Source organism: Gobio gobio (assembly GCF_949357685.1).
Source record: "Gobio gobio genome assembly, chromosome: 1".
NCBI lineage: Eukaryota > Metazoa > Chordata > Actinopteri > Cypriniformes > Gobionidae > Gobio > Gobio gobio.
Genome location: NC_137097.1, coordinates 54,385,145 through 54,406,422, shown reverse-complemented (window position 1 = coordinate 54,406,422; position 21,278 = coordinate 54,385,145). Strand labels below are relative to the sequence as shown.

Genomic DNA, 21,278 nt, shown 5'->3' with positions numbered 1-21,278 from the left:
GTTTGTTTAGAGATGAAAGTTATCCTCTGTTTCAAGTAGGGAAGTTATTAGCCTCACAAACTAATAATTGTTCTGTTTTAAATAGGGAAGATTAGCATTTAGCTAATATTTGTGTTACCCTCTAAAAAAGTTTGTTTTTAGGGATGAGTTATCCTCTGTTTCAAGTAGGGAAGTTATTAGCCTCACAAACTAATAATTGTTCTGTTTTAACCCTTAATCGTCCCTCAAGTAGGGTTTACGTTTGAGTCCCTGGGGGTCAGATAGACCCCACACTTTTACAGACCAATTGCACAAAGAAATATAATTTTTTTACATGGAAAACTATATATCATTTTTTTTATTTACTTCTCAACAATACATTTATGCTGTGTTTTTGTGGGTAATTGGTAGTTTTTTACCTATTTACTGCACAAATACTTAACTATGTCATAAATTGGCTCATTAAAAAAGATTTTTTTTAATGAAAAAATCACTTGAATGATGATCTTAAATAAATATAAATAGTTTTTGGACATTGCTCTATGTGTTAGGGATAGAATACTGCCATCTGTAGGTTTGTGGAAAAACTTTAGGAATTATAGTTAAAGAGAAAGAGAGTGCAATGACCACATTATCCACTAGAGGTCCATGGGAAGTTATGCAAAAGTTAAGCTGCCTTTCATCTTTCTTTTATTTGCCCTTTTCCCTCTCTTTCTCATGATTGTTCCATGTTGCATTTGTGCTCTAGTATTTGTCCTTCATTTATGAATGGAATTTTTTCAGATTTATGCCAGTTTTGTTGATTTTATTTGCCAGTTTCTATAAAAATGCTCTCTGTTGCAGTCACACACGTGTGTGTGTGTGTGTGTGTGTGTGTGTGTGTGTGTGTGTGTGTGTGTGTGTGTGTGTGTGTGTGTGTGTGTGTGTGTGTGTGTGTGTGTGTGTGTGTGTGTGTGTGTGTGTGTGTGTGTGCCTGTGTGTATGAGACAGAAAGTTCGTTCCACTTTGTGTTTATGCTCTAGGACCAGATCTTCTCATACGGAAATGTAATATATGACATATATGTCCCTATATCGCAAATGACGCCGTCATATATGCTAAATATAAGAAAATATATTGCTATCACATATATACATATCTCTAGATATATGTTGATATAAGTTTATAACATATATACATTTTCCATATTAAATTAGTATATTGACATAATTAATACGATATATATGACTATTGTTTATATAATATTGTATGTTATGACCATATATGTCACCGATATGTTTAATTTATATATGCCCATTTATTTAAACAACATACATACATTTTATATGCCTATGGCTTCCTTATTAATTCATTCCTTCTTTTCCTTATTTGAACAGCTTGAACTTTTAACAAGTCTACACAATCCACATTTCATTAAAAAAGTTTTTTTATATACATATATACAACCCCAAATTAAGTTGGGACAGTATGGAAAACGCAAAAAAAAGAAAAGAAAAATAAGTGATTTCTAAATTTACTTTGACTTGTATTTCATTGCAGACAATATGAACACAAAATATTTCATGTTTTGTCTGGTCAACTTCATGTCATTCAGACCTGCAACACATTTCAAAAAAAGTTGGGACAGGAGCAATTTAGGGCTAGTAATGAGGTAAAATGGTTAAATAATAATGTGATTTGAAACAGGTGATGTCAACAGGTGATTGTAATTATGATTTGGTACAAAAGCAGCATCCAAGAAAGGTCTAATCCTTTAGGAGCAAAGACGGGCCGAGGATCGCCAGTTTGCCAACAAATACGTGAGAAAATTATTGAAATGTTTAAAAACAATGTTCCTCAAAGAAAGATAGGAAGAGATTTGGATATTTCACATTCAACAGTGCATAACATAATTAAAAGATTCAAGGAATCTGGAGGAATTTCAGTGCGTAAAGGACAAGGGCGCAAGCCTAAGCTGAACAACCGTGATCGGTGATCCAGAAATTTCCTGGAACCACCAGGGGCCAACTAGGGGTAGCTATAAATCAAAAGATTACTGAGCTGAGGACATCCAAAAAAATTACAGGCTGTATCATATACCTGTTGGTGGATTTTCATGTTCTGTGCTGTTTTATTTGTTACTTGTTTTGTTGTAATATTGTATTTATATATAATAAAGTTGTGTGTTCAGTAGTTTTCTAATTTTGCGCAGCTTAATTTTTCTTATATTAAAACTATTTTAATAAAGTTTAAATGTTTAAAATGTTTTACTGTATTACTTATTTTTTGCTAACTGCACCGTTTAACATTTAAGGCTTAGGCATGTCATATGTATTGCATTGCAAGTGTGTAAGTACACATCCATAACCTATATTTAAAAAATGTGTACGAAATTAATGAAAGCATGTTTTTTTACATTTGTTTAGTTTACACCATTAATTCAAAATATTTAGCAATTGATATACATAATATAAGAACATAACATATATTTAAAATATATGTGCACACTGTTTATATATCCTCCTGGGACCCAAGAATAGACTTTTGTCCACTGTAGTGGACATTATATTTTAGTGAATTTCTCTGACATCATACATGTCACATGTCACAGTCTGGATGTCCAGTAAAGAGCACATTCTGGGCTTTGCAGGGATACCAAATGTTTGGAGGTTTCACCAGGACAACAACTTCTGCTTGGTCTTTAAAAATGGCTGACATTAATGTTGAGTACTCTTATGGAAATATGATCATATTTTTTAATTATAATTTAAATCTGATTAATTTTCAAATTGTTTGTTATAAATCAACATCTCAGGAAAATGTTATGGGGTTTCTAATCAAAATATGACTTTCTGTTACAGAACAGGGCATTGATTTCATAAATGACCACTATAGTGGACACCAGGATTTAAATCATGTTTATCAGGCATTTTGGAGACATAACAAGTGAACAGGGAAAGAAATTGCATATCAATATTCCTATGAAATATTAGATATTATTTTGAAAATGTTGCCAATTTTTCCTCCCATTATTACACTTCTTTTTTCATTACATGTTGCACCAAGAACACATTAATATGCAAATTAGCCTCAAATTAGCCTCGTGAAGGGCTCCCCAACCTAGGTTGGATGCATCTGTCGAGATAACTTTCCACTTAGTAACAGTGCCCAAACTCACGCCCGTCTTGTACCAGACAGGATTTTTCCAAGGAGCCAGAGCCAACACACAGCTGTAGTCTACCTTGATTTGCAATCGGCCAGAGAGCCATGCGTGAGCTGGAACGCGGCAACTCAGCCAGTGCTGTAAGGGGCGCATGTGTAACAGACCTAGTCTGAGAACTGGCGCCGCCGAGGCCATGAGACCCAGCATCCTCTGAAAGTGTTTGAGAGGAATGCGTGCACCGGACCTGAGGGAAACCGCTCGGTTCTGAACAGAGAGCGCGCGCTGTGACGTCAGCCGCGCGCTCATCTGCAGTGAGTCCAATACTGTTCCCAGAAACGAAACTTTCTGTGTGGGAGACAATTAACTCTTTGCCACGTTGATTCTGAGTCCCAAGCATTGTAAATGGTTGAGAAGCCAAGATCTGTGGTTTAATAACTGTATCTCTGACTGAGCTATTATGAGCCAGTCGTCGAGATAGTTGAGAATTCTCATTCCCCGAAGACTCAGCGGGGTTAGCGCCGCTTCCATGCACTTCGTAAACGTGCGGGCAGCCAGAGATAGACCAAAAGGTAGCACCTTGTATTGGTATACTTTCCCCTCGAAGGCGAATCTCAAGAATGGCCTGTGATGAGGGGCTATTTGTATGTGGAAATAGGCATCCTCTAGATCCACAGTGAAAAACCAATCTCCCGGGCGAATGTGCGCAAGGATTTGTTTCGTTCTCAACATTCTGAACGGGCGCTTCATAAGGGCTTTGTTCAGATGTCTGAGATCTAGGATGGGTCTGAGACCACCGTCCTTTTTTGGTACAAGGAAGTAACGACTGTAAAAGCCCGACTCGCTCTGTGAGGGGTGTACGGCTTCCACTGCTCCCTTTATTAACAGTTTTGATATCTCGGTTCGAAGCACGTGACTTGTGTCGCTTCTCACCGTTGTCTCTTCCACGGCGCGAAAGTGCGGTGGTCTGCGAGCAAACTGTAGCGAGTAACCTTGTTCTATTATGTTCAACACCCATCTCGAAATGCCGGGAATGGCCTGCCAGGCCTCTGCCTTCGAAGCCAGGGGCTGAATTAATCTGTGGGGCGAGTCGCTGAGTAACAGGAGTGCAGGGGGCCGGGGGGGCATAGAATATTGGTGCTTGTGTACAGGCCAGCGCGTTTGAGTACGGGCTCGTTGACTGTGAGAATAATGTTTCCAGCCACCTGAGTACAGGGGGCTGGGGAACATGGGGGAGTGCTTGAGTATAGGGGTACATGCTTTAATGCTGGCTCACTGCCTACAGAGAAAAAGCTCTTTTTGTGACTCATATGGGTCGCCGTGAAAACAGCGTTTGTGCACAGGCGAGCACGCTTGCTTGCGGGCTCGTTGGCTGTAAATGTGGTGTTCCCAGCCACCTTGAAGGGAGCTGGCGAACGTTTTAGAAGAGAGCGAGGTGGTACACCGGCCGCAGCGGGCGCTATCCACCTTCTCTTTATAACTCTGGCTAGGACGGCTTCGGAGGCTCAGGTTTCGACACATTGCTGGGTCGGGGACCTCGACGCTCCGGCGGTCTGCTGCGGCTCGTAGAGAGGGAACGCTGTCCGGGCTTAGAAGCCGCGCGAGGCTGGTGAGCTGATGGCGCCGCCTTGGTGGGCTGGGCTGGTCCAGCTTTAGCGTGACGGCTAGCGGAGGAGCTGGAATGCTTAGGCAGGAAATGTCTCATTGCCTGCGAAGCCTTCTGTGCCTCAGTGAAGCGCTCTGTGAACCCAACCACGGCGGGACCAAATAATCCTGAAGGCGACATGGGCGCGTCCAGGAAAGAGGTCTTGTCCGCGTCCTTCACTTGGAAGGGTGCACAGCCTTTGACTGCCATCCTCTGGCGGAGGGCGGGCAAAGGTGTGCAGCGACGGCTTCCTCGAGGGGAGGAAGGGCTTGGTATCCTTTTTTCTGAGCCCCATCGACCACCGAGAGCGCTGAAGAAAAAGAGGATTTGGCGCGAGAAGAAAATGGCGCCTTCCACGACTTTGTTAGTTCCTCGTGGACTTCTGGGAAGAAGGGAGCGGGTCTTTGAGCGGTCGGTTGACGGCGGTTCTCGAAAAACCACTCATCCAGTCGGCTTCTCGTGGGCTCCTCGGGTTGAGACCAGTCAATGCCGAGGTCGTCCACGGCCTTCGTGAGCAGACGCATAAGCTCAGCGTCGACTGAGGTTATGGCGCCGCTGGCCATCCGCGTCGAAGTGCCGTGCTCCGAGGCGGTATCCGACCACCCGCTTTCGGATGCAGCAAGGGAAAGGCTGTCATCCTCTTCCTCCTCCGGTCCACCGAAGGAAACAGTAGCAGCCGCCATGCAAGGGGAGCTGTGCTGTTCCTCGACGAACAATACGGGCGATGGCGAGGCACGCTGGGACATTCCCGGCGTGTGCTCGTCAGAGCGCTCCGGGGGCCTCTGGTCACGACGTTTCTTCTTCCGTGGCTCGAGAGGCTGAGAGCAAGGGACGGGATTCGAGTCGAAACTGGCGAGCCGAGCCCGAAGGGTCTGCAGCGTCAGTTCTTCGCACTCCGGGCAGCCGCTCTGGTTGAGTGCAGCCTGCGTGTGGTCTCGTCCGAGACATGACACGCAGATGATGTGCCGATCCTCGTCCGCGATAAAACCTCTGCACGAGGCGCAGGAACGAGACATTTGGAACAACGTCTCGGCTCTTTTTGAATGTGTAAAACACAGAAGGTATTTAAAAAGGATATGTGCCGGATGGCGCAGCTGGAAGGCAGGCTGAAGGCGGAGAATCCGACGTCCTCAGTCTGCAGAGTTCCGCTGGGTGCGTGTCGACGGCGGGCTTCGATCCGGAGCTCAGCGATAGCAGTCGCTGAAGAAGAATTAATCTGACTAACCTTGCGAGACGGGGTCTTATATACCCTTGGCTATGCAAATTCTGTTGCCCCTTGTGGCGGGAATTTAGAAGGACCTGATTGGTCCGTCCCGCCCCGCGGTCTCGCTATAGGTTGCTGCAGTTGCAGCGGCACAGCCAATCAGCAAGCAGCTGCTTCCTGCTGAGAGTTGTGCAGCTGCACTGCCTGTAAAAGGTATTTTTGGATAAAAATTTGCTACAATATCTCGAGGAAAGGAATTCCCCCATAAGCGTTTTAGCAAAACGCAATACGAGAGTACTCTCGTAAGGGAACCTCTGTACTTACCTGATAAAGATAATGTAGAAAAATATTTTCATAGGTACATGTATGTCTCAACGTTAAACCACAAATAAAACGAAAATTTTGACCTTTTTATGAGAGTTTTAAGCTTAAACATAATCTGTATATGAGCATTGTTTTGTTGTATTTGTTGGAGAATTACACTGGTTATATGAAATAGAATCAGGATATGTATCAATAAAATAATGACTGGACCTTCTGTAATGAGAGTGTCCTGAAAGAACATGGAAAAGTACTGGAAGATTACATCACTTTATGTATGTGCACGGATGTGAGGCTCTAAGAGACCAGTATGTGTTGTTAAAAAAAGAGAAGCTCTGGGGATTTTCCACCAGTAAATCTAAAAAGATGCAGATGTTTGCATTTAAGTGTTGCGAAATCACAAGGTGGAGCTAGAGTGCCCATTGGATGAGGGGAGATAAGAAAACAGGATAAATGATGGAGTTTTACGATGGAAAATTCAGATGTTCAGCTGGCATCTCACTTTGTTGTTCATACAATAAAGTTAACATCATCTAAGACCTGGAACTTCGACTCTGAGAGAATTTCTTCAAATACTGAACTAAGAGAACTTAGAATATTCCACAACATATTGTTACATACGGATGAGAGGCACAAAACATCACATCAATGAGATGCATAAAATACAGAGTCATGTCATCACAGTACATTCACAGTAACATTATTCACCCCCTCAACTCAAAGAGGGACCAAATAATTTATTTATTTATTTAAACAAACCAATTTCATTAAATAAAAAATATGTTCTTTTATTTATATTGCTGAACAGTGCTGCTGAAAAGTAATTAGGGTGTCAATCAGTGTTTTATACTTGATCATTTTACTATATGCAAAACAGCTCAGTTTTTCCACCCCCAGTGTGTTTAAAGAGAGTTGTTTGTGTTGTTATCTCCCAGTATGCAGATAAAGCTGAACTAAGCGTAAATCATGTTCTCTACATCTTTACTGCTGTTTTTGGCAGCAATCACCTGTGAGTGTATTTATCAGCAAGTACTATAAAACAGATATTTTATATAACACTAACCCTAACCCTAACCCTAACTGTACAATTTAATTGATGTGTGTATTGTTATTCTCTCTTGACAGGTGTGGAATGTAATATTGTCCTCACTCAGCCAAACTCTATAGTTCTGCAGCCGGGACACTCATTTACTCTCAAGTGTGAGGTGTCTGGATATTCTGTTACAGATAATAGTTACGCAACAGCCTGGATACGACATCCTGCAGGAAAAGCTCTGGAGTGGATTGTGCACATATGGGGAGGTGGAGGCATAACCAAAAAAGACTCACTGGCAAACAAGTTCAGCATCTCCAAAAGTGACTCTAGCAACACAGTGACTCTTAATGGACAAAATCTACAGTCTGAGGACACAGCTGTGTATTACTGTGCCAGACGACCACAACATGAGAAAACAGTTCAAGCACTGTACACAAACTACTTTAGCTAATATAACATCCATTATCTGTTTCTAAATCACATTCATGATTATATAACAAGTCAGGTCAAGTCAAGTCAACTTTATTTCTATAGCGCTTTTAACAATGTAGATTGTTTCAAAGCAGCTTTACAGTGTTAAACAGGAAAATAATGCAGCATAATTTTATTCAGCTGTATAGCCATTCTGGAAAAAAATGCTGATGTCATCAGTTCATTTCAATTATCATACAGTGACAGTGTGGGCTTTAGATCAATAATTAGATCAGTAACTTAGTTTAAATGGTTAATTTAGTTTATTAATTAGATTTATTTCGATGTTTAGTTGAAAAAATTTAGTGTCCCCAACTGAGCACGCCAAGCCAGAGGCAACAGGGGCAAGGAAACCAAAACCCCATTAGGTGACCTAATGGAGAAAAATAAACCTTGGGAGAAACCAGGCTCAGTCGGGGTGCCAGTTCTCCTCTGGCCAATTAACAAACAGCGTATTATTATTATTATTCTGGCAGCTTTACAGCTCAGAGGTCATAATAGATCAAAATATTCGAGGGACCGGGGGCAACATGCTGGAGACGGGTTTATTGAGGATGATGTTGATTAAATAATTATTAAAGTGCAATATTCGAATGATCGGAGGCAACCTGCTGGAGACGGGTTTATTGAGGATGACATATCGATTTAAGTATTATTTAATTGTAATATTCGAACAATCTGAGTCAACACGCCGGAGACGGGTTTATTGAGATGCCGTGTCGATGAGGCAGTTGCAGGGGGAGTCTAATCACGGTCTCTGCAGACCCTTCGGGGTCATGTGTTGGGCATGTGTTGGTCATGTGTTGGTCTTCTCTGGGCGCAGGTCCACCATCTGAACTGGATACGGCCCGGATCCGGCTGACTGCGGTAAACCTCGGGATAAAACAGAGAGACTATCATTAGCGTAGATGCCATTCTTCTGATGATGTAACGAGTACATCAGGTGTTATGGGAAGTGTTCCCGGTTCCGGCTGACCTAGTTAATGCAGCCTAACAATCATTTCATTGAAAAAGTGTTTTATGTGTATGCCACAGTAAAGAGATGTGTTTTTAGTCTAGATTTAAACTGACAGAGTGTGTCTGCTTCCCGAACAATGTTAGGAAGACTGTTCCAGAGTTTAGGTGCTAAATAGGAAAAGGATCGACCGCCTGCAGTTGATTTGGATATTCTCGGTATTATCAACTGGCCAGAATTTTGAGACCGCAGTAGACAATATAACCATCATTATATTGTCACATATTAAGTATGGCACTTAAAGGGATAGTTCACCCAAAAATCTAAATTCTGTCATCATTTACTAACCCTCATGTTGTATGACTAACTTTCTTCTGAGGGTTAGAAGAATATTTTATCTTGTTTTCTTTGTATGAAAAAAAAGACATTGTTAAATAATATTATTTTTGTGTTTCATACAGAATTGGAACAACATCAAATCAAAGAGTAAAATGATTTTTGTGTGAACTATCTCTATAATGATGCCGAAAGAGCTTTTGTCCAGCTCTAAGCCAATACAAATTACATTTAAGCCATTAATACAAGCCATGAAACTAGATGGATGTAAACTGTATCATGACTCATGTATTGTCAATCCCATTATTGCCTGCATAACGTTGTTCTTAGCTCTCTGATCTCTTTGTAAATCCCTAAAAAGTGAGTCTATGCAAACCAAAGATGCAAACACACTTTTTGAAAACATTATAGGTCAGCTGAAGCTACAAAATCGTATCCTGATTTAACTCAGTTAATAATATGCAAATGTTCACCATCCACATGATTGAATAAGAGAGTCAGTTTCATTGAGTAGAGGATCAGTCCACTAACACTAGGACAAAAGCTGAGTGGATGTCCTGTCTGATTCTAAAATAATCAACCATGGGTCAAATTCTACTCATTTTATGTGCCTTTGTGCCATGTGAGTGGATTCATTCAGTCACATCAGAAAAGTAAATCTTTCTGTTGCTGACTGTAATTATTCAAATTTACAGATTAAATGTAACTGGAAGTATTTCTCTCTCACAGTATGTTGTTGTCTTCTTCAGATGTTTCTGGCATCACACTGACCTCGTCGCCTGCACAGATTAAAGCTCCTGGTCAATCAGTCAGGTTGTCCTGTCATATCTCTGGATATGCCCTGCTTGGATCAGGCAGCCTCCTGGAAAAGCCATGGAGTGGATTGGGATCATATGGGGCGGTGGATCAATAAGCTCTTGAAATTCCTTCAAGAGTCGCTTCACTATTTCGAGAGACACAGACCAGAATGAGCTGTACTTAGACATCAGCAGCCTGCAGACTGAGGACACAGCTGTGTATTACTGTGCAAAGACAGACACAGTGGCACAGCTCAAAGTGAGAAACTGACAAAAACAGATCTGCAGATTATCAACACACTCAATATCTGTGTCATGCTCATGATCATATTACCACACACACAAACTAAGGTTTGGACTTAATGTAATGACATTTTACATTATTATTTTGAGTCAGGGAAAATAAATACTATTTGTTGTTATGTTTTGGTTAAACAATAAATAGAATGAAAAATACAACACGTATTAATCTAATTTATATTATTATTAGAAACTGTGTATAAAAGAGTATTGTAGAAATGTATCACAATGTATTTAATATAGTCTACTATCGCAGCAGAGCTCCACAAGAGGGAGTCACTTAAAAATTAAACATTACCTTTTTCTGAAGAGTTAACACAATTATCAAACAATATTTTTTTTACATTGTCACATAAATTCTGATAAACATAAAAAAACCAGCATACTGACATAATTAAATGACTTGAGGAAAACATTACTAAATTTGAGTCCACAATATATATATCTAGATTTAGTAACTCCTCCTACTTTCATTAATAATAATCATAATAAAGGCCAGAGAAAGCAGACTATGCAAATGTGATAATTAACCTTATATAAGACACAAATCCAGCTCACTGTTCACTGTCGAGAGAAATTAAATGAGCAGCATTACGTATATCAAACGGTTTGACAATGGAGTCAAGGAGCATTTGGCATTTCATCTTTGTGTTAATTGTATCTCAACAAGGTAAATTAGACATTTGTGTTATTCTAGCAAACAGCACTTTGATTGATAGAAGCTCACTGTTAATATGATTTAGGTCTTTTATTCCACAGGTATCAGTGGTGATGAAATCAGATTAGATCAGTCACCTGCTGTGATAAAGAGACCTGGAGAAACAGTGAAGATCTCCTGTAAAATATCTGGTTTTACAATGACAAGCTCCTACATGCACTGGATCAGACAGAAACCAGGGAAAGCTCTGGAGTGGATTGGGAGAGTAAACACTGGCGAGAGTTCTAGCTCTGATTATCTTATTTATGCAGACTCTCTGCAAAACCACTTCACATTGAGCGAGGACGTGTCTCAAAGTACACAGTATCTTGAAGCCAAGAGTCTGAGAGAAGAGGACGCTGCTGTTTATTACTGTGCTCGAGGGTCACAGTGACTCCATCTGTTGAAGCAGCTCTACAATAACCACAGAAAGAGAAAGACAGTTATAGGCTATAATTAATATTTTTTTACTATTATTATTATTATTATTATTATTATTTAATATTAGTAGTCATTGTTATTCTTTTAATTATCTTTGGTTTTGAATTCAGATACTTTCTTGTTTGTATCTGAAATCCACTCTTCATTTGCATTAACATTGAAATAGTTTACTGTTGATGGAGATTGCAGTTTTTGATATTTACTCCCATTTATATTGACTTGTTTCTAACTCTAATTATTTTTGTTTCATCCAACTTATTATTTCTAGAATTTGATACAATATTGTCTCTGTAACAAGTGAGTAATTAATTCAAATGTACAGTACTCTTGCTTTAATTGCTGTAGTGATGATCAAAAATAAGCAAAGCCACACATCAATTGATAAAAGGTATTTCCTGGTCTGAGACCATCATGAAAACGTCTCGGTTACGACCAGTGTTGCCACAGTTACTTTGAAAAAGTAACTTAGTTACTTTACAGATTACTTGGTTTTAAAAGTAACTAAGGTTACTTTACAGATTACTTGATTTTAAAAGTAACTAAGTTAGATTACAAGTTACTTTATTAGTTACATTCATCAGTTGCCGAAAACACCTCTGCAGCCTCAACATAAAAATGACAACCATTTTTGCCAACACTTTATTGGAAGTGCATTTTTAACAGTAACGTCAACAATGTATCTCCTGAAATTGTATCTCCAAAAAAAATATTTTGACTAATTTTATAAAATCTAAACATGTTAATGAAAAGGTACAAATTACTTTGTGTTCTTATTAAATACATTTATGAAAAACAATTTATATTAAATTCTTTAATTTATATTTATATATGAATGTAAATAATTATATGGGCCTACACAAATAATATAAAATTACAAGATTTATAGTTTATTGTAAACCTAATGTGCAGCTCTGTACAGGGACAACAAATATATGATCGATACGTGAGAACAATATATTTTTTAATAATCTTTAAGAGCACAAAACTATGAAAATATATGAAATGTTTCAAAACAGAGTGGCAACAAAGCACTTATGCGCATCCCGGGTGCAGAATGATGCGCTTAAAGCAACATGGAATCAGTGTGTGCAGTGCATAGACGCAGTGCAGCGCGAGTGCACATTGAAAAGTTCACGGCATAAAGAGAAGATGAGCGTTGAGCCCACAAATCCTAGTCTACTATGTAGCCTATATTGGTCCAAACGATCACTGATTATTTGTTTATTCACAGTTTTAAATTCCGGTTATTGTGCGTGTGATGCTAATTAATAGTCCTTGTGTTGTCACCTGGGTAGCGCACAACATCTTTCAGAAACCGCTAGATAAACTCCAGCAAGATAAATTATTTTATCAACATATGATAACATAGACACCGCTATAATAAACAGAATAGCCGAAAACAACAATGGACCGGATAAATATAAAGCGCAACATTCCATACATAGAAAAGCTGAACAAAGAAGCAAAGTTGCGATACATAGAAAAAATCAATACAATTAACGGGCTTGATCCATACGAAAACAAAGTGTGGTCAGACGATTTAAACGAGTTACCGGACACTACGTTTCCAGATGTGTTTTCTTATCTTGTTTGTGGTGTCAGTACATACACATCTGAGCAATTTAGAAACTACAAATCACTTGAGGCTCACCTGCAATTTACAAATGAGTGGGTGCAGGACCTGCAGTTCCCTTTCGAAAGGGAACTCTCGCTGCGTCTAGCTGACGCTATGGGGAACGCCCTCGGCGTGACTGGTGTCTGAAGCTACTATCGAATCACGGCAAAGTCTTTGACCGACGTCAGCCCATGACGTCATCAACGTGCGACCCGGAAGTATAAAAGGGCTCCGTGCCAACACATACACATCTTTCTCGTCTTCAGGGACTGTCTGTTTGAACTGCTATACGAGTTAAGGTAAAACAAATTCAATTATTAATACACACGAGTGTGTATTTACTGCCTGGGATCAAGAGCATGCACAGTCAAGTTCATTTGAAGTTGTTTGTGTGTGAGTGTGAGCGGTTTTAAATCTGAGATCGCTCCACTCTAGTCTGGCTTTTTTCCTGAGGGAAGAAAGTTTGGCATCTGGGACTGGATGATGCTGTCCCGCTCAAGCTGAGGCTGAGCGTTGGCATACATCATGGGTTCTCAGATGCAGCTCGCCGATCGTCGCGACGATCTGGCGGCTAACGAGACTAAACAGCAAGTGCTCTTAGGGATGGCTGGTGAGAGTGGTATGAATCCTCTCAGCCACCCTGACCGTGTATGCTGAGCTGATGAATGTTATGGAACGTACTGCAGGCAGGCTGCGGCTGCCATGTTGGCGCGTTAGAGGAGAGATCGCTCGTGGTAGATTGCACGATCGTTTTCTCCTTGGCCATAAACCATCAGCTCAGATGAGCCTTCCATTCCTTCTTGATCTTCTTACAGAGATCGAGAGGGCATGGAAGAATCCATATTCGACCCAATATTCATCAGCATCAGCGTTTAACTTCGCTGATGTCGAGGGGATAGGGGAATATGGATATGTGTTGAGGCTACCGACTGGCGAGGAAAGTTTGTGGACTTTTCTCGCGTTTCGTGGGCATCAACACTGAGAGCTCAAACTGTGCTGTAATGGCAGGGGCATACACGGCAGCGGGTCAGGCTGGTGCTGCTTTTCACACCATGGCGGTGTTTCAGGCGTACCAGGCGGACCTGCTGGAGGATCTCGACCAGGGGGCCGGGCTGTCCCCTGAGGCGGTTGCTGAGCTGCGCCGCACCACAGATCTTGCTCTCCGGGCCACCAAGCAGACTGCTGCTGCCATCGGCCGCTCTATGGCGGCTATGGTGGTCACGGAGAGGCATCTGTGGCTGAGCCTGGCTGATATCGGGGAGAAAGAGAAAGGCTTTCTCCTCGATTCGCCGGTTTCGCCGACTGAACTTTTCGGCACCTCCGTTGAGGCGGGGGTTGGAAAGTTCAGGGAGGCGAAGGCGCGTTCAGCGGCATTTAAGACATGCATACCGCTGAGATCCGTGCCCCCACCCAGGCAGGCGGGACCTGGTCCTTCACGGTCTGAGGACCGTAGGCAGGACCGGAGGGCTAGCGTCTCCTCATCCCCCCCCCCCCCCCCCCCCCCCCCCCCCCGTGGAGGGGCGGGGCACAGAGGAGACGGGATTCCCGGGGGGAAAAAGGATCTGAGGGAGGTGATCCAGGACCAACGCTCTCGGCGTTGGTGATGGATCACTTCCCTTGAGGGCGGTTACATCCTAGCCCTCTCCTCTTTCCTTTTTAATGTCTTTTAATGATTTTTTACCCAGGCACTTCTTACATCAGGCCTGAGGCGGGCCCATGATGAGTAGAACTATGTTCTGACGGCCCGCCCGGACCTGCTCAGTGAGAACGCCCCTTTCAGGCATTCAAGGGCGGTAGAACATGGTGGTGAGAACCGCACAATGAGTCTTCGCTCAGCATGCCGCAGGTGAGAGTGGTCATTTTTGTGTATTACACTAAAAATATGTATTTCTTACAGACCCCAGGTTTCCTGTATAGAGTTGGGTATTCATCAACGACTGAACGCTGAGGCGTCAGTTGGGATGTGGATGAAGGAGGTGCGTTGCTGAGGCACCGCCACCGTTGGTAATATGTACCACTTAGATCGGAGGCTCTAGTAAGGCAGGTGCCAATGCTGAGGCATTAAGGTACTGCTAGCCTAGCTGGCTATCAGGTTAAAAAGGGGCAAATACGCTCTCCTGAAGGTCGGCTGTCAATTGTAGGCCTCAGTAGGCCTCTTGAACAAGGCGCGTTTTCAGTTGGAAGGCCTCAACCAGGCCTCACTGGAGGTATGTACCGATGTGCGCATCGGGACAGCTAGCCTGGCGGCTATCAGGTTGTAGGCCTCATCAGGCCTCCCTGAAGGCCCGCTGTTAGTTGTAAGGCCTTATTAGGCCTCCCTGAGGGTGAGCTCTCAGGTTGTGATCACTACCAGAGGCAGGTTGTAGGCCTCATCAGGCCTCCCTGAAGGCCTGCTGTTAACTCTAAGACCTTACTAGGCCTTTCTGAGGGTGACACTCCCAGAGGCAGGTTGTAGGCCTCATCAGGCCTCCCTGAAGACCTGCTGTTAAATTCTAAGGTAGTAGGCCCCATCAGGCCTCCCTAAGGTGTTCCTGGGATCCAGTCATCAAAAACAGTTAAGCACGAATTGCAAACAGGTAGCAGGCCTCTCCAGGCCTCCCTAAAGGCTGATTATCTGGTAGTAGGCCTCAATAGGCCTCCCTTGAGAGCGAGTTCCTTAATCAGGATGCTCGGATAGCCTGCGTAGCTTGACTGTCGACTAGTAGGCCTCAATAGGCCTCCCTGAGGGTGAGCTCCCAGGTTGTGGTCACTCGAACGAGGTAGTAGGCCCCATCAGGCCTCCCTAAGGCGTTCCTGGGATCCAGTCATTTGATACAGTTAGCACGCATTGCAAAAAGGTAGCAGGCCTCTCCAGGCCTCCCTAAAGGCTGGTTATCAGGTAGTAGGCCTTAATAGGCCTCCCTTGAGGGCGAGTTCCTTAATCAGGATGCTCGAAAAGCCTGCGTAGCTTGACTGTCGGGTAGTAGGCCTCAATAGGCCTCCCGGAGGGTGAGCTCCCCGATTGTGGTCACTCGAACAAGGTAGTAGGCCCCATCAGGCCTCCCTAAGGTGTTCCTGGCATCCAGTCATCTGATACAGTTAGCACGCATTGCAAACAGGTAGCAGGCCTCTCCAGGCCTCCCTAAAGGCTGGTTATCAGGTAGTAGGCCTTAATAGGCCTCCCTTGAGGGCGAGTTCCTTAATCAGGATGCTCGAAAAGCCTGCGTAGCTTGACTGTCGGGTAGTAGGCCTCAATAGGCCTCCCGGAGGGTGAGCTCCCAGATTGTGGTCACTCGAACAAGGTAGTAGGCCCCATCAGGCCTCCCTAATGTGTTCCTGGGATCCAGTCATTTGAAACAGTTAGCACGTATTGCAAACAGGTAGTAGGCCTCTCCAGGCCTCCCTGAAGGCTGCTTATCAGGTAGTAGGCCTTAATAGGCCTCCCTTGAGGGCGAGTTCCTTAATCAGGATGCTCGAAAAGCCTGCGTAGCTTGAATGTCGAGTCCCAGACGGTGGTCACTCGAACGAGGTAGTAGGCCCCATCAGGCCTCCCTGAGGTGTTCCTGGGACCCAGTCATTTAGCACGTATTGCAATCAGGTAGTAGGCCTCTCCAGGCCTCCCTAAAGGCTGGTTATCAGGTAGTAGGCCTTAAATAGGCCTCCCTTGAGGACGGGTTCCTTAAACAGGATGCCCGACTAGCCTGCGTAGCTTGACTGTCAAGTAGTAGGCCTCCATAGGCCTCCTTGAGAAAACAAGGGTAACCTCAGCAGGCGGTATTGCTGTCAGGTAGTAGGCCTCACTAAGGCCTCCCTGAGGACGGAGTCCCGAGCCTGGATGCTTGGGTTTCCAGCATGGCTTGCGGTTAGGTAGTAGGCCTCTATAGGCCTCCCTGGAATACCCGCTATCAAGTAGTAGGCCCACAGGGCCTCCTTGAAGTTGAAGTTCCTGAGCTAGGCACTTTGATTACCAGTTCTCTGTGAGAAATTGTGGTAGTTGGGCCTACAGCTGGAGGTTACTTGCCAGGCAGGCTCAGCTGCTCCCCTCAATGAGGGTCGTCTATGAGTGCTCAGCCGCCTGAGCCTGGTCAGACGGTCGTAGGCCTCTCATGAGGCCTCCCTGTTAGATCAGTCTTTAAGGCCCTTTCGGCCTCCCTACTGCTTTGAAACACAAGCACCTGGTAGATCCTTGATTTGAGCAGGCAGACTCCCCTCGATAGCAAGGGTTGAAAAGCACTACGCTGAGTGTTGCTCTCTTGGATAACCCGTCTCTGAGTTCCGGGCTAAGTAAGACTGCCTGTGTTTCAGTCCCTTAGCTTGGACGCCCCTTGGGCACCATCCAGAGGCTCTGTTTGAACAGACAGGGTTGGCTAAACCGAAGTGTCCATAACACTTAGGGCACCAGGTCTGGCCTCCCTGGTGGCACTCGGGAGAACATTTCCCGAGTAGTGACTGGCTGGGGTTCCTTCGGGTCCCCTAGCCACATTCCCTTGAAGGGACCCCTTCTTTGGAAGTAGTGGTCCCGGGCCTTCGAGCTGTCTAGATGGAACTCCACGCAGTGCGTTAGAGTTCCGTTTAGTTGTATAGCTTGGGCTATGACCGTAGGGAGTGCTGTCACTGTCAGCCCAGGACCTGAGGGGGAATCGCTCAGGTTTTTCTATGAATTACTTGAGTTGACAGTTGTCACTGCCAATGGGCAGACACTCCCCTCAGAATGGCGGCGTTGGTATATCGTTCCCCATAGCGTCAGCTAGACGCAGCGAGAGTTCCCTTTCGAAAGGGAACGTCTAAGGTTACGTATGTAACCTCTGTTCCCTGAGAACAGGTAACGAGCGCTGCGTCGCGTTGCCATGCTTCAGGGCCTATCTGCCATACAGTCCCTTCAGACGAGAAGATGTGTATGTGTTGGCACGGCGCCCTTTTATACTTCCGGGTCGCACGTTGATGACGTCATGGGCTGACGTCGGTCAAAGACTTTGCCGTGATTCGATAGTAGCTTCAGACACCAGTCACGCCGAGGGCGTTCCCCATAGCGTCAGCTAGACGCAGCGCTCGTTCCCTGTTCTCAGGGAACAGAGGTTACATACGTAACCTTAGACGATTTTCCGCGTCAACGAGCAGAAAACGGTTGTTCGCACAAAGGTATGTAACAAACACAAACACCTTCTGTCACCACTATAAACTTCTTTTTCATCAGCAGCACATTTCCATCCATTACGCCAGTGTTTCCCAACCGGGGTGCCGCGGCTTGTAGTGCCAGAAGACGCGTATGAGAAGTTGCGCGCGCTGTGAGAAAATGTGCCTGTGTGCACTCATCCGAAAGCACGCACACGTCTCACAGCGTACAAATATTGAGTTATCTTTCAAGTCTTGCTCTAAAACAGACAAATTCAGACAAAAAGTATGTTAACATGCCCATCTTTATGAGTATTCTAGCATTTTTCTTCCCAAAAAAACAGCAACCTCAGCTGCCATCAGATGGGGAATAGACAAGGAAGAAACAGCAAGGCAGGCCTATGTCACACTGTCAGCATCCCAGCACACAAACCTTAAAGTGGAGCAATGTGGATTTATAATAAATCCACTATTTCCTGAGGTTGGGGTATCACCTGACGGGCTCATTCACTGCACATGTTGTGGGAAAGGCTGCCGGGAAATTAAATGCCCATTTAAACACTGCAACAACTCCATCCTGCACGCCTGTGCAGATGACAGCAATTTCTGTCTCCAGGTAACTGATGGTAAGCTACACTTGAAACAGACACACAAGTACTACAGCCAGGTACAAACACAGAAATTTGTTACTGGGTCACAATTTTGTGACTTTCTTGTGTGGACAGTGAAAGACTGTGCTGTGGTTCGGGTCTTACCGGATGCGGACTACTGGACTGCACTTCTCAAGAGGGCACAGGAGTTATTCCACAAAGTGTCACTACCTGAGCTTGTGGCTTGTTATTATACTCAAAAAGCCTCCACAAATACACCTGTTTCAAAAGAGCTACAGCCATCTCACACAAAAAGGGCAAGAATACTAACACATGAGAACATAAGACTTTGGTGCATTTGCAGGGGGCCTGAAGACCTGGATGACATGGTGGCTTGTGACAATGAAAACTGCACAGTCCAGTGGTTCCATCTCAGCTGTGTGGGACTCGGTGAGGCACCTTCCGAAAGTGAGCCATGGTTTTGTACCTCCTGTACACACTGACACTTTTGAGCACAAGTGTGTATTTTTGTACTTATAGTTGTCTTTTTAATTATTTAGTTCAATAGTTAGTTCAATAGTTATTTTTCTATTCAGCTTGTTTACATATTGCATTATTGCATTATCTGTGTTCTTGATATTTGAAGGTTGCACTGATATTAAAGGGATAGTCTGTCAGTCGTAATGCATGTGAATGGTAACAAAATCTGTGAGGGTAAAAAAACATGCACAGACAAATTCAATTAAACACTGCGGCTCGTGACGACACGTGTTTAATTTGAATTTGTCTGTGTATATTTTTTTACTCTCATAGATTTTACCATTCACATAGATTACGAATGACACTGCAACGGTTGGAGTTAAACATCGTTTGTGTTCTACTGAAGAAACAAACAGGTAAGCAGATAACCATCACATTTTTATTTTGATTACTTAATTAACTTTTTACGTGTTAAGGTTACACTACCCATTTGTTTTATATGTTGAATGTAATACTGTGATCTGTAAACATGTACCTCAGTGTTATGATGCACAAATAAAGAGAATGAATACTTTTGTCATTTATTATTGTAATTTATTATTGTAACAGGTGGTTTGCAGTGACAGATATGATAATGCAGGATGTGTTACTAAGGGACGTGTCAACAGTGTAATTACAAATGTAAAATCGGTCCATATACAGTAAATCAAAGTAGAAAAAATCTGCACACTGTTAATACTGCTCCCAAAGATTTATTAAAACATGCAATGAACAAAACGAAAAGGGGGATTTTTATAACAATACATGGAAAGTAAAAATACAAAAAGAAATAGCAAATATTCACAAAAAGGGTTTCAAATCAATCTCCATATTCAAATCTTTTATATACACAAACAAATATTATATAAAACTTTATATAAAAATGTATTTTGGATGAGCTTAATCAAGTGCTGTCAAATCGATTGATGCAATAGTTTATGGTTTCATAACAACGCTGGGGCACATATTAGTCAAGGCACAGCATACAGTCACAATCTTGTCCATGAACGTCATGTCCTCACCTTGACATGGGAGTACCATGCTGACTGGTACAATTCCACTTAGTATAGTGTACTTTGTGCGTACACACCCAATCACCCTCTCCACATGAACCCTGAGGTGAGCTATCTGGCGTGTTTCCTCCACATCTTTTGCATCCAGCTGGCTGCGTCCTCTTGTGAATGCAGGTATTTTCACTTCTGCACACATGAGTCCAACACTGTCTCTGATGTAAAATCCCTGATCTGCCAACACCAAGTCCCCAGGCAATAGTTTAGTAAGAAGGCCACTATTCTCAGTCACATGCTTGTCACTGACACAACCTTGGCAGGGTTTTTCCTGGGTCAAAAATGGTCTTCGGTGGTGGCTGACAGACATGGTCATCCATACACACACACACACGCACGCACACACAGTTAAAAAGTACCCTACCCACGTGATCTGCAAGCACAATACTGACAATACATTTTAAATAAATTCAAAGAAAGTTTGTAACTTTTGCTTATCTTATTTTGATCCCACATGAAAAAATACTAGAGTATATTATAGTAAAATTACTCTAGTAAATACTATAGTGTTTTTGAACCGTACTATAGTAGGCCTAAATATATTACAGTAAATTAACAAAGTGTAGTAAATGCTATAATATACTACAATATACTACAATTTACTGTAGTATCTTTACTATTGTATGGTTCAAAAACACTATAGTAATTTTACTATAATATACTATAATATACTGTAGTATTTTTCCATGTGGGATACCTTGATGTTTGTTTTTGTTCCTCATTTTTACACTATTTACTGATAATTGTTTTGGTATATAATCATATCAATATTAAAAAGTAGTATTAAAAAAATGAACAAATAGCCTTATTTTCTGCCATATACAATTTTATAAAATTATCAGCTAGCTAATAACTTTGTTCTGGGTTCACCTCACTCCAGTCTAAACTAAGTGATTTATAGGCTATTTATTTTACTACACATTGTGAACATAAATAAGCTGAAAGACTGTGGATAATTAAAACTAACTCTTACACCCACTCTTGCTAAATTGTGTAAGCACACTTGTGTTCTCACAGAGCCGGCCCTAGACCTTTGGGGGCCCTAAGCAAAATTTGGTTGGAGGCCCCTTTGACC

The 21,278-nt window shown here is 42.8% G+C and overlaps 1 protein-coding gene and 1 gene segment (V, D, J or C); both read left to right on the top strand.

Annotated features, from left to right (window-relative positions):
* Nucleotides 1–21,278, top strand: part of ighd (immunoglobulin heavy constant delta) — a 784,237-nt gene that overhangs the window by 472,567 nt on the left and 290,392 nt on the right. Inside the window, exons 1-2 of one of the 49 annotated variants that reach the window (XM_079830368.1) lie at nt 10,746–10,853; nt 10,943–11,270. The exons of 47 other annotated variants lie outside the window; for them this stretch is intronic. In XM_079830368.1, coding sequence (XP_079686494.1) covers nt 10,799–10,853; nt 10,943–11,270 — 383 coding nt within the window. In that variant the 5' untranslated portion in view covers nt 10,746–10,798. Of the gene's footprint in view, nt 1–10,745; nt 10,854–10,942; nt 11,271–21,278 lie in introns of those variants that run through there. One more of the 49 variants, XM_079830404.1, reaches the window with a different exon arrangement.
* The window catches only part of LOC307134541 (immunoglobulin gamma-1 heavy chain-like), a 194,639-nt gene that overhangs the window by 53,249 nt on the left and 120,112 nt on the right, over nt 1–21,278 (top strand).